Source organism: Drosophila yakuba, unplaced genomic scaffold (assembly GCF_016746365.2).
Source record: "Drosophila yakuba strain Tai18E2 unplaced genomic scaffold, Prin_Dyak_Tai18E2_2.1 Segkk57_quiver_pilon_scaf, whole genome shotgun sequence".
Lineage (NCBI taxonomy): Eukaryota > Metazoa > Arthropoda > Insecta > Diptera > Drosophilidae > Drosophila > Drosophila yakuba.
Window position 1 is genome coordinate 265307 of NW_025048821.1, and position 11158 is coordinate 276464.

At 42.9% G+C, this 11158-nt stretch overlaps 2 protein-coding genes across 3 annotated transcripts; both read right to left on the reverse strand.

Annotated features, from left to right (window-relative positions):
* Window positions 1-3: 3 nt before the first annotated feature.
* On the reverse strand, window positions 4-5456 carry LOC120322321. 2 transcript variants are annotated; one of them, XM_039377363.2, is made up of 3 exons: window positions 1364-5185; window positions 1101-1307; window positions 4-403 (listed from the first exon to the last, which is right to left on the reverse strand). In XM_039377363.2, the coding sequence occupies exons 1-3, from the start codon at window positions 1420-1422 to the stop codon at window positions 253-255; spliced, it is 417 nt and encodes a 138-aa protein (XP_039233297.1). In that variant the 5' UTR covers window positions 1423-5185; the 3' UTR covers window positions 4-252. The 2 variants fall into 2 exon arrangements, 1 of the variants encoding a protein (XP_039233297.1); XR_005562096.1 differs by lacking the exons at window positions 1101-1307; window positions 1364-5185 and adding an exon at window positions 5192-5456.
* Window positions 5457-6362: 906 nt separating this feature from the next.
* LOC120322325 lies at window positions 6363-9325 on the reverse strand. The gene is made up of 2 exons (XM_039377366.1): window positions 6914-9325; window positions 6363-6857 (listed from the first exon to the last, which is right to left on the reverse strand). The coding sequence occupies exons 1-2, from the start codon at window positions 6970-6972 to the stop codon at window positions 6557-6559; spliced, it is 360 nt and encodes a 119-aa protein (XP_039233300.1). The 5' UTR covers window positions 6973-9325; the 3' UTR covers window positions 6363-6556.
* Window positions 9326-11158: the final 1833 nt, after the last annotated feature.

Sequence of the window (11158 nt, forward strand, 5' to 3'; positions counted from 1 at the left end):
CAAAAATGTGAAAATTTATAAACAACATTTTCAAAAGTGTTAGAGTGGGCGTTGCAATACGTTATTCTGCAAATCGATAGAAACTTGCAAGACTAATGCAAAATTTAAAAAATATTAAAACATTTTTGCAAAAGTTTGGACTTGTCAGTTTTGTCTATGTCTCTCTGTATGCTTAATCTTAACTTTCTAGCTTTTATAGTTCATGAGATCTCGACGTTCATACGGACAGACGGACATGGCCATCGCATTGTTTTAGCAGTTGGTTTTTAGTGAGCTGATAGCAAATATTCCAATTTTGGACTCCCAGAATAACTCTCTTGGGCGTAACACGTAAAGATCAAGAAACATACATATCCTTTGCAGCTTCAGAGTATTCTCGAATAAGTGTAGTGATTTGATAAGCCTGCAATAAAAGAATAGTAGTTAAGAAAGTTAATTTCATGAATTTTGAAAGAAAATATATTGAATACTATAAAAAAAGCAAAATTTTTTTTGCATTTGATAGGCTAAGCTTATTTGCACTTCCAATTACTCAGGAGTATGATTTATTATTATATTGATTTTTTAACAGCAGCATATTCTTTTTAGCGAATAATAAAGCACGCGAAGAAGAAAATTTGTATTTGTATCGTTGTTACAGATTGGTATTATCTTTATATGTCAATTTGGACTTGTCAGCCGAAATATTTGGAAAATGTCAGCCAATGGCTCACAGTTGAAAGGTAATTTTAGTACCTTCCGATTAAGTGGGCATATAGTAATATGGTGTGATAAAAAGTAAATTTTATACTCGACAAATTCATTTGTTTTCTCTGAAAATGCTAATATGGTACATATTTAATATTTTAAAAGCACAAAATAAAAAAATTTAAACTTTTTTTATTTTGTCAATTTTTTATCTACCTTTTTTTTGCAAATAATGCATCTTATTCTACAATATTTAATAAAACAGAACAATCTGGACCATAACTATAATTTACATATTTAGTATTATATCTAGTGCCTCTTTACGAAGCCAGAAAAGGATTAGAAGATGCCGCCAACATACAAAATAGATCCGCACTTGGTTTCGTCCTTGAAATTTTAATGGGTTGAAGTACCTGAATTTCTTGTATTCCTTGTTCTTGGCTTCTTGGGCTTCCTCGGATAATTCACCAATTGGCAAACTTTGGTACTCGATTAGATCTTTTCCGTGGCCAAGCATTTTGTGAACCGTGGGCGTCATCTTCTTATCGGGATAGGTAGCCTCCAGCAGGTGTGATGTCCCCTCAGCATATTTTCCGAATTCTTCAGCATTCACGCTTTCTCTGCAATTTACTGCGTTCAAGATCACACCCAATCTTTCAATTATGGGTTGGCATACTTCAGTAATTTCAGCAACTTCCTTGTGATGGTGATAAAATGCTCTGGAGGTATTCCCATCGTTGGTATTCCCGTAAAGTTTTGGGCAGGACCTTTAGTCCTCGCTGTTCTTTAATTTCAACCTGTATCTTTTTGCTTCCTGATCGCTTCTTTTTCCTTTGATATGATGCCCTCATTAAATTGTTCATTACTTCTTGGAAGTTAGTAAGCCACTCCAAAGTCCTTAGCCTGCAATGCAAGGGCGAAATACCGTGCTGCAAGTTATGCTCATCCTTGATCAAGTTGTCCACGCTTTTGAAATCCTTTTTCTTTTTATGGCAGATGGCACACTTCCATGTTGACTTAGTGTCCGTCAGTACTTTGAGAACTTTTCCATCAACCATTGTAAGGGCAAATTCATATTGTACCTTGATGGCCCTTCATTTCCTAGTCCTATATTCAATGGGGTTTATTTCAGAAATTTGGCCCTCAGTGTCAGTCACAGTATCCTTAATCAATGTTCGGGTTTGTTTAGCATACTTGAAAAAGATGGAGCGCCACTAATGCACCGAAGAAGGCCGAGGATTTTTCCAGTAGTCAGAACCGTCACTTCTGAGTCGAAGGGGGACAACGGACGCCATGAACATATTTCCGTCCGAAATAGTTTTGTCGTCCAGCTCCAGGAAAAAATGTATGCCCGCCACAGCACAATTTGCTCTAAGCCGTGCGTTTTTTACGCTGAGTTGAAAGTATCTTTTGCCTTGGAAATTTGGGGTGGGACGTCGGGGGACCCGATCTCTTTTGAATATGATAAAGAACATATTCACGAACACCACCTCATACGACAAACCCATAGGTCGGTGTAAGATCGCTTTGATCGATTTGAATTTTGTATAGTATCTGTATCTTTTGAGCCACTGTGCGGCTTCAGCTCATAGCAGCTAAGTCAAGTTACAGCCATACAAATTAGCTTATTCCCCCAGCCCGGATGTTTTCTGCAACTCCAGACGCTGGGAATGTCTTCTTCCTGAGTCCTCGGTGTGTCCGGCTGCTAGGCCAGAGAATGATGACTTCTTACGGAGATTATGATGGAGGGCGTGACCTTGCCGATCGCTGGCCTTTTGGCTCAGCGATATTGTTCAATATAAACAAATGGTATTTTACGGCCAAGTGCCGGAGTAGCTGTTCTTTATTGTTAAAGTGCTAGCTTAAAACTGAATACAAAGAATCGAGAAAATATAAATTTACCCTAGCTCCAATACATCACGCCATAAACTCATGGTCGGCAAGCAGACTCAGCATTTATGCAGAGCATTTCGGTACCCCGGTTACTGGGTGTCCGATTGCCGCTGCTGACCGTTCTTAGCGCGGAGCGCTGAACTCAGTTGGGGCGTATTAGCATTGTTTGTATGAAGCTAGTTAGTTGCTAGGGCATTATGAACGTAAACTATATTGCTGCTGACTCAAATATAGGCACAATTATTTTGACGAAATGTTCCTTCGTGTTCCTCTGTACTCTTTCATCAGCAGCGTTCCAAGAGTACGCAAAAGTTCATAAATAGCATATTAATAATAGCATATAAATAAAGTAGCAAGAATTTTAGTTCGAGCTGATCAAAGAGGACGCCCAGAACTGTGACGCCCACCCTTTCAAATCATTTTTTAAATGTTTTTCATTCAATGCGTCAGTCCGAATGGCATCACCGTCCATTGGAACAGTCCTCGCCTCTGTTTAATGGGTTTGTCGTCTTTGAGGTATATTTTGTGCGTTGCTGCGGTACTGAATCCTTCCATTGTCTCGAATATCCGCCTATTCTCCTCCAGGAATGTATTGATCTTCTCCTCGGACGGTTCCCCTGGCTTTGTCATCTCTATTGTGTTTCCTTTCTCATTTATCCTTTCGTCTCCGGTCCTTCTTTTATACAGATCTAGTCCGCCACACCTCAGCACGCTTTCTGCCCCTGCCAGAAAATCCATTCCCAGGAGGATTCCTCCTTCTACGTTGGGAATGATCATGAATGTTGTATCAAACACTTGCCCTCCAAACTCGACTTTCGCCGAGAACCCTCCAATCGCATTTTGTCGTGATCCGTCCGCCAGCGATATTTCTGCCCTCACACTGCTCCATCATCCTTGGTTCTTTAAATCTCGGAACTTGTTTCTACTCATCGCGTTTCTCGATGCTCCGGTGTCTACCATGCCTTTGGCGCTCCTATTCGCGATTCCGAAGCGTGCTATTATCTGGTAGCCATCGCAGATTAGGTGTTCGCATGCCGCTGGACCTATCCTCCTTGCCTGAGTTGCCAGCTTTATTCGCTCAGGCCTCCTCCGTTTCCTGACCCAGTTCGGCAGCACTCTGCCGTTTGCTCGATTTCGTCTACTTCCTCGGCTAGCTTAAGGAATTCTGTTAGCGTTGTTAATCCGTTTCTCCTTGTGTACAGTTTAAGTTAGCTCCTACAGTTTTTGTACACCCAGTCGAGTTTTTCCGTCTCTGTGAGCTTTGTGAACCTCATGAGCTTCCTCAGGTTCATCGCGTACTCCCTTACTGGTTCGTTCTCTCGTTGCCTCAACTGGCCTAACTGGGTTTCCAACTGTTCTCCATACCTCGGTGCAGGAAGTACTCCAGTAGCTCCGTTCGCAGTTGTACCCATGAGGTGATCCTTGTTGGTGTCGTGTTCCACCAGTCTATAGCGATTCCTTCCAGTATGAATGACATTGTTTGGACCAGCTGATCATGCCGGGGTCCGTATCCGGTGGCCCATTGTTCCATCTTCTCGAGAAATTCCAGAGGGTTTGTCGTACCTTGGTATCTAATTCCCCAATTCTGCACTCTATCGATTGTTCCTGTTTCCATCTTTCCCTCCATTTTTGTCTCCTATTCGTCGCCCATCCTCGAGCTTATCTCTGTTACTATGATTTCTGGTATCCGGGTGGGGCTTTTATCTTTCTTGTATTTGTCCGCTAGCAGTGTCAGCTTCCTTCTTATCGCTTTTGAGTGGTCCGTGCTCTTTGAATGAGCCGCCAATGTTCTTCGTAAGTCCTCGTTTTTTCCCGACCAATCCAATCCGAATTCACTTGCGTATTCTGCTAGTTCGGGTTTTGTTGCCATATATACCCAACTAGACATCACTCTCTCGGCGTCGGTTTCCCTGTAATCACCACTATAAGCCTGTTCGGGCGCCACCTCTGACGTTCTGTCGTGCCTCTGGTAGTCAGGGACGGCCAGGGTCGTCCAGGAAATTTATTTGTTTCAGGACAGTGGTGCTATTGAAGGATCCCCTGTTGTTGGACCTTTAAGTCAGCAGAGGCAATAGGAATGAACACTTACAATCTTGGTTTATTATATTTGCCACTGGGAGATCCTGCTGTAGAGCTGACTGATCGCTTTTGGTTGATGACTTCCATCCGATCGCTGCCGAACACTGACTGACTTCCCAGAGGCCAGCCGCCCGCTTTATATAGGGATTTGTTGGCTCATCGATTTTGCTTGTGCTATCGATTTACCCGATTTTGTGTGGCTGGGTTTCTGGTTTAGTCCGTGGCTCGTTTGGGCGCGAATTCGAACTAGGGCTGGTTATTATGTATGATGTATTAAGTATTAGGTATTATGTACTATTTATTATTTGTTATTTCATTATTTATTCCTTTTATTATTTTATTGTTTATTATTTATTCCTTTTATTATTTTATTGTTTATTATTTTTCCTTTTATTATTTATTCCTTTTATTATTTTATTGTCACACGTTATTGTGTTTCATAGCCAGGACCCGTTTGTATTCTTTGCGGGTCTTGTATAAACCAACTAAAGCTTTTTAAATATTTTCTAAGAGAGCTGGGCAGAATACATACTATGTACTTTTGCATCCGTCGCAAGCCCGCTGTGCAGCTGACGTGGGACCGCTGACTCAACGCCTCAGCAGCTTTAGTTTCATTCCTTTAGACTGCTGATTTGGACAACTGCATTTGGTGTTGCAAAACTTTTGGACTACAACTGACCTATATACAACAATAGAGATCGCAATAGTCAAATTCCCCGACTATCTGAGCTGGTGGAAGAGCAAAGGAGAAATTTTCACACTGACAGTTTTTGGCGGTTTGTGGGCGTTAGAGTGGGCGTGGTCAAAAAATTTTTGGCATATCGAGAAAAATGTACAAGACTAACAAAAATGTGAAAAAATATAAACAACATTTTCAAAAGTGTTACAGTGGGCGTTGCAATACGTTATTCTGCAAATCGATAGTAACTTGCAAGACTAATGCAAAATTTAAAAAATATTAAAACATTTTTCAAAAGTTTGGACTTGTCAGTTTTGTCTATGTCTCTCTGTATGCTTAATCTTCACTTTCTAGCTTTTGTAGTTCATGAGATCTCGACGTTCGTACGGACAGACGGACATGGCCATCGCATTGTTTTAGCAGTTGGTTTTGAGTGAGCTGATAGCAAATATTCCAATTTTGGACTCCCAGAATAACTCTCTTGGGCGTAACACGTAAAGATCAAGAAACATACATATCCTTTGAAGCTTCAGAGTATTCTCGAATAAGTGTAGTGATTTGATAAGCCTGCAATAAAAATATAGTAGTTTAGAAAGTTAATTTCATGAATTTTGAAATAAAATATATTGAATACTATAAAAAAAGCAAACTTTTGTTAGCATTTGATAGGCTAAGCTTTTTGTTTGCACTTGCAGTTACTTAGGAGTATGATTTATTATTATATTTTTTAACAGCAGCATATTCTTTTTAGCGAATAATAAAGCACACGAAGAAGAAAATTTGTATTTGTATCGTTGTTACAGATTGGTATTATTATTATATGTCAATTTTGACTTATCAGCCAAAATATTTGGGAAATATCAGTCCAATGGCTCACAGTTGAAAGGTAATTTTAGTACCTTCCGATTAAGTGGGCATATAGTAATATGGTGTGATAAAAAGTAAATTTTATACTCGAAAATTAATGTTTTTTGAGGCAGTTTTCTCAATTTTTATACAGTTTCGACAAATTTATTTGTTTTCTCTGAAAATGCTAATATGGTACATATTTAATATTTAAAAAACACAAAATAAAAAAATTAAAAAAAAGTTTTTTTTATCTATTTTTACCTTTTTTTGTACAAATAATGCATCTTATTCTACAATATTTAATAAAACAGAACAATCTGGACCATAACTATACATATATTACATATTTAGTATTATATCTAGTGCCTCTTAACGAAGCCAGAAAAGGATTAGAAGATGCCGCCAACATACAAAATAGATCCGCACTTGGTTTCGTCCTTGAAATTTTAATGGGTTGGAGTACCTGAATTTCTTGTATTCCTTGTTCTTGGCTTCTTGGGCTTCCTCGGATAATTCACCAATTGGCAAACTTTGGTACTCGATTAGATCCTTTCCGTGGCCAAGCATTTTGTGAACCGTGGGCGTCATCTTCTTATCGGGATAGGTAGCCTCCAGCAGGTGTGATGTCCCCTCAGCATATTTTCCGAATTCTTCAGCATTCACGCTTTCTCTGCAATTTACTGCGTTCAAGATCACACCCAATCTTTCAATTATGGGTTGGCATACTTCAGTAATTTCAGCAACTTCCTTGTGATGGTGATAAAATGCTCTAGAGGTATTCCCATCGTTGGTATTCCCGTAAAGTTTTGGGCGTCTACCTTTAGTCCTCGCTGTTCTTTAATTTCGTCCTGTATCTTTTTGCTTCCTGATCGCTTCTTTTTCCTTTGATATGATGCCCTCTCATTAAAATGTTCATTACTTCTTGGAAGTTAGTAAGCCAGTTTTAAAATGAACTCCAAAGTCCTTAGCCTGCAATGCAAGGGCGAAATACCGTGCTGCAAGTTATGATCATCCTTGATCAAGTCGTCCACGCTTTTGAAATCATTTTTCTTTTTATGGCAGATGGCACACTTCCATGTTGACTTAGTGTCCGTCAGTACTTTGAGAACTTTTCCATCAACAATTGTAAGGGCAAATTCATATTGTTCCTTGATGGGCCTTCATTTCCTAGTCCTATATTCCATGGGGCTTATTTCAGAAATTTGGCCCTCAATGTCAGTCACAGTATCCTTAATCAATGTTCGGGTTTGTTTTGCATACTTGAAAAAGTAATGCACCGAAGAAGGCCGTGGATTTTTCCAATAGTCAGAACCGTCACTTCTGAGTCTAAGGTGGATCACGGACGCCATGAACATATTTCCGTCCGAAATAGTTTTGTCGTCCAGCTCCAGGAAAAAATGTATGCCCGCCACAGCACAATTTGCTCTAAGCCGCGCGTTTTTTACGCTGAGTTGAAAGTATCTTTTGCCTTGGAAATTTGGGGTGGGACGTCGGGGGACCCGATCTCTTTTGAATATGATAAAGAACATATTCAAGAACAACACCTCATACGCCAAACCCATAAGTCGGTGTAAGATCGCTTTCTTTTTTCCATCAAAGTTGAAAAATATGTGAAAATTAGTACTTCGGTAAAACAGGTATGCCTGCACGTGCAAAGAATATTATACATTTATTCTACCTTGCATTTTGAAAATTTTTGGATTCAACCCTTTTGAACTTTTACCTGTCGAATGCAGCGATCCGTTGTCATCAAAAATTTGATTTTTCCTGAGTCCTCGGTGTGTCCGGCTGCTAGGCCAGAGAATGATGACTTCTTACGTTGATTATGATGGAGGGCGTGACCTTGCCCCCTTGGTCGAACGCTGGCCTTTTGGCTTAGCGAGAATGTTCAATATAAACAAATGGTACTTTACGACTAAGTGCCGGAGTAGCTGTCCTTTATTGTTAAAGTGCTAGCTTAAAACTGAATACAAAGAATCGAGAAAATATAAATTTACCCTAGCTCCAATACATCACGCCATAAACCCATGGTCGGCAAGCAGACTCAGCATTTATGCAGCGCAATTCGGTACCCCGGTTACTGGGTGTCCGATTGCCGCTGCTGACCGTTCTTAGCGCGGAGCGCTGAACTCAGTTGGGACGTATTAGCATTGTTTGTATGAAGGTACTTAGTTGCTAGGGCATTATGAATGTAAACTATATTGCTGCTGACTCAAATATATTGAGCGCTCCATTAGTTGTTAACTTACACTGGTAGGCACAATTATTTTAACGAAATTTTCCTTTGTGTTCCTCAGTACTCTTTCACCAGCAGCGTTCAAAGAATGCGAAAAAGTTCATAAATAGCATATTAATAATAGCATATAAAAAAAGTAGCAAGAATTTTAGTTCAAGCTGATCAAAGAGGACGCCCAGAACTGTGACGCCCACCATTTCAAATCATTTTTTAAATGTTTTTCATCCAATGCGTCAGTCCGAATGGCATCACCGTCCATTGAAACAGTCCTCGCCCTGGTACCGTAAACGCCGTATATTGTCTACTCTTCTTCTCCACTAGGACTAGCCAGTAGCCCAATTTTTAGTCGATGGTGCTTATAAATTTGGCTTCCCTTAGCTGGTCGAGGAGGAAGTTCATGCGTGGTACCGGGTATGCATCCTTCTCTGTCCGGTCGTTTAATAGCCTGTAGTCGATGCACATTCTCCATTCGTTATTCTTTTTCCTTACCAGCACCACTGATGCACTGTATGGATCAGACCCAGGCTGAGTAATTCGACTACTTGTTCGTTAATTATAGCCTGTTGTTTTGGGTTTCGCGGATAGTACCTCTGTTTAATGGGTTTGTCGTCTCTGAGGTATATTTTGTGCGTTGCTGCGGTACTGACTCCTTACATTGTCTCGAATATCCGCTTGTTCTCCTCCAGGAATGTATTGATCTTCTCCTCGGACGGTTCCCCTGGCTTTGTCGTCTCTCTTGTGTTTCATTTCTCATTTATCCTTTTGTCTCCTGTCCTTCTTTTATCCAGCTATTAGGAGTCTTAAAACTCCCCACAAATCCGGGTGCAGGAGGAGTCAAGGGCGGTCAGGTCAAACGGGAAAGATTGGACCTTGGACCCCGGCAAAGCGGAGAGACCGTGAAATAACGGTACCGCGCTGGACCTTGGACTCAAACCCGCCAAGGGCGTAGAGGTCATACGGTAACGGTGCGGACTTTGGACAGGCACAAAGAGGACGCACCGTGAACTAACGGGACATGTTTGGACCTTGTACCCGAGCGAGCCGTGTGCAAAAGGGGAAATAACGGGATTCCCGCAGCCGATATAAGGGACGGCGCCGGCGCAGCTCGGGACAGTCAAGAAGAAGTACGCGAAGGGCCATACAGCCACACAGTCGGTCGGTAAAGTTACGCGAAGTACACGGAAGTCAGCGAAAGTACGCCACACGGGCGGTCAGTCAGCAGCGGAAACACAAGTGCGTCAAGCGAGCATCCCAAGTGGATCTCCGCAAGTAAAGATCAGCAAAGGACGAGCGAACACCAGGACCTAGCGTGGTCAGAAAAGGGACGGTGGAGTCAGTGGTCGCAACGGTGGTTCGGAGAGGAGCGCTAGCTTAACGGACGATACACCCTGCCCCATAACATCCTAAGCCCAGGTCGCGCCCGCAGTTATCCGTCGGCAAGGGCGACAAGTGCCTGGCATACGCAGGAAGGGACCGTGGAGTCAGTGGTCTCTCGGACGATACACCCTGTCGCCATAACATCCTAAGCCCCAGGCGAGCCGGTGCGGATTTCCCACCGGAAGCGACGCAGGCATACGAAGGAAGGACGACGAAGGAGCAACGACGCGCATCCGACGGCGCGGGTCACCGAATTCTGCTCAGCAAGTTAAGCTAAATAAAGTTGGTGAATCTGAGACTCTGTCTTCTTCTTGGTCGGGCAATCACACAAATCATAAATTTGGTGGGACGAACAAACAAACTCTCTGAGCTAGCCGTTGCAATTCTTAGCGAGCAGAAACAAGAAAATCAGTTCGTTACATCTGGCGCCCAACCGTGATTGCTCTGACCAAAAGAACAGAGGAGAAGATGGGAAAATCGTGGCTATACAGCCTGAAGAGGGATGACTTTCCCGAAATAGCGAGCGCCCTAGGCATTAAGCTCGAAGGGTTGGTCGAGCATATGAGGAAGACGCTGAAACTGCTGAAGGGCAGGGTCCTAAAGTGGTTCATCGCCAACAACAGATTCTGGGAGACATGGGTAGAGTTTATCCACAGCATCCAAGAATTTTTCCTGCCCAGAGGCTTCATGACGAAGATGGCAGACCAGGCCAGGCAGAGGAAGCAGCGGCATGGCGAGTGCTTCAAAGATTATATGGTGGTCATGCAGACCCTAATGCGGCCTTTGGGGATGTCCCAGAAAGAGATCTTGGAGAGGATAAGGGAGAAAAGCACTCCAGCTCTACGAATGTTTGTCCGCCCGTACGAGTGCCGACACCTGGATGCTCTGATGGCCCTGGCCGACGAATTCGAGGAACTGGACTCCCAAAGGGAGCGTTTCGAGTCAGAGCGGACCCACAGAGCCCGCCACCAGCGGGATTTCCCAAGAGGGGAACAGCACGCGGTGTGCAGAAGGTGCCAAGAGGAGCCCACAGGACCATCGAACGAACGGGCGAAGGCCAGACCCGGTGCGGCGGGGGTTTGTATTAAACCCAGCACAAGCCTGGCATAGGTGCGGAAGCCAGGGTCACTGGATGCGGGAATGTCGGAACCGACCGATCACCTTTTGCTGGACGTGCGGGAAAATCGGCCCGAAGACCGCAGAGTGCTGTCCAAGATCGGAAAACGCCACGCGACCCCAGCCTCAGAGGGGCAACCAGGGCTCGCAAGGTGCTGCCCCTCAAAATTAATGGGCAAGCTAAAGGCGGAAGAAAGGCAACGGTCCGCCATAGTGCTCATAGACGGAATGGAAGTTAAGGC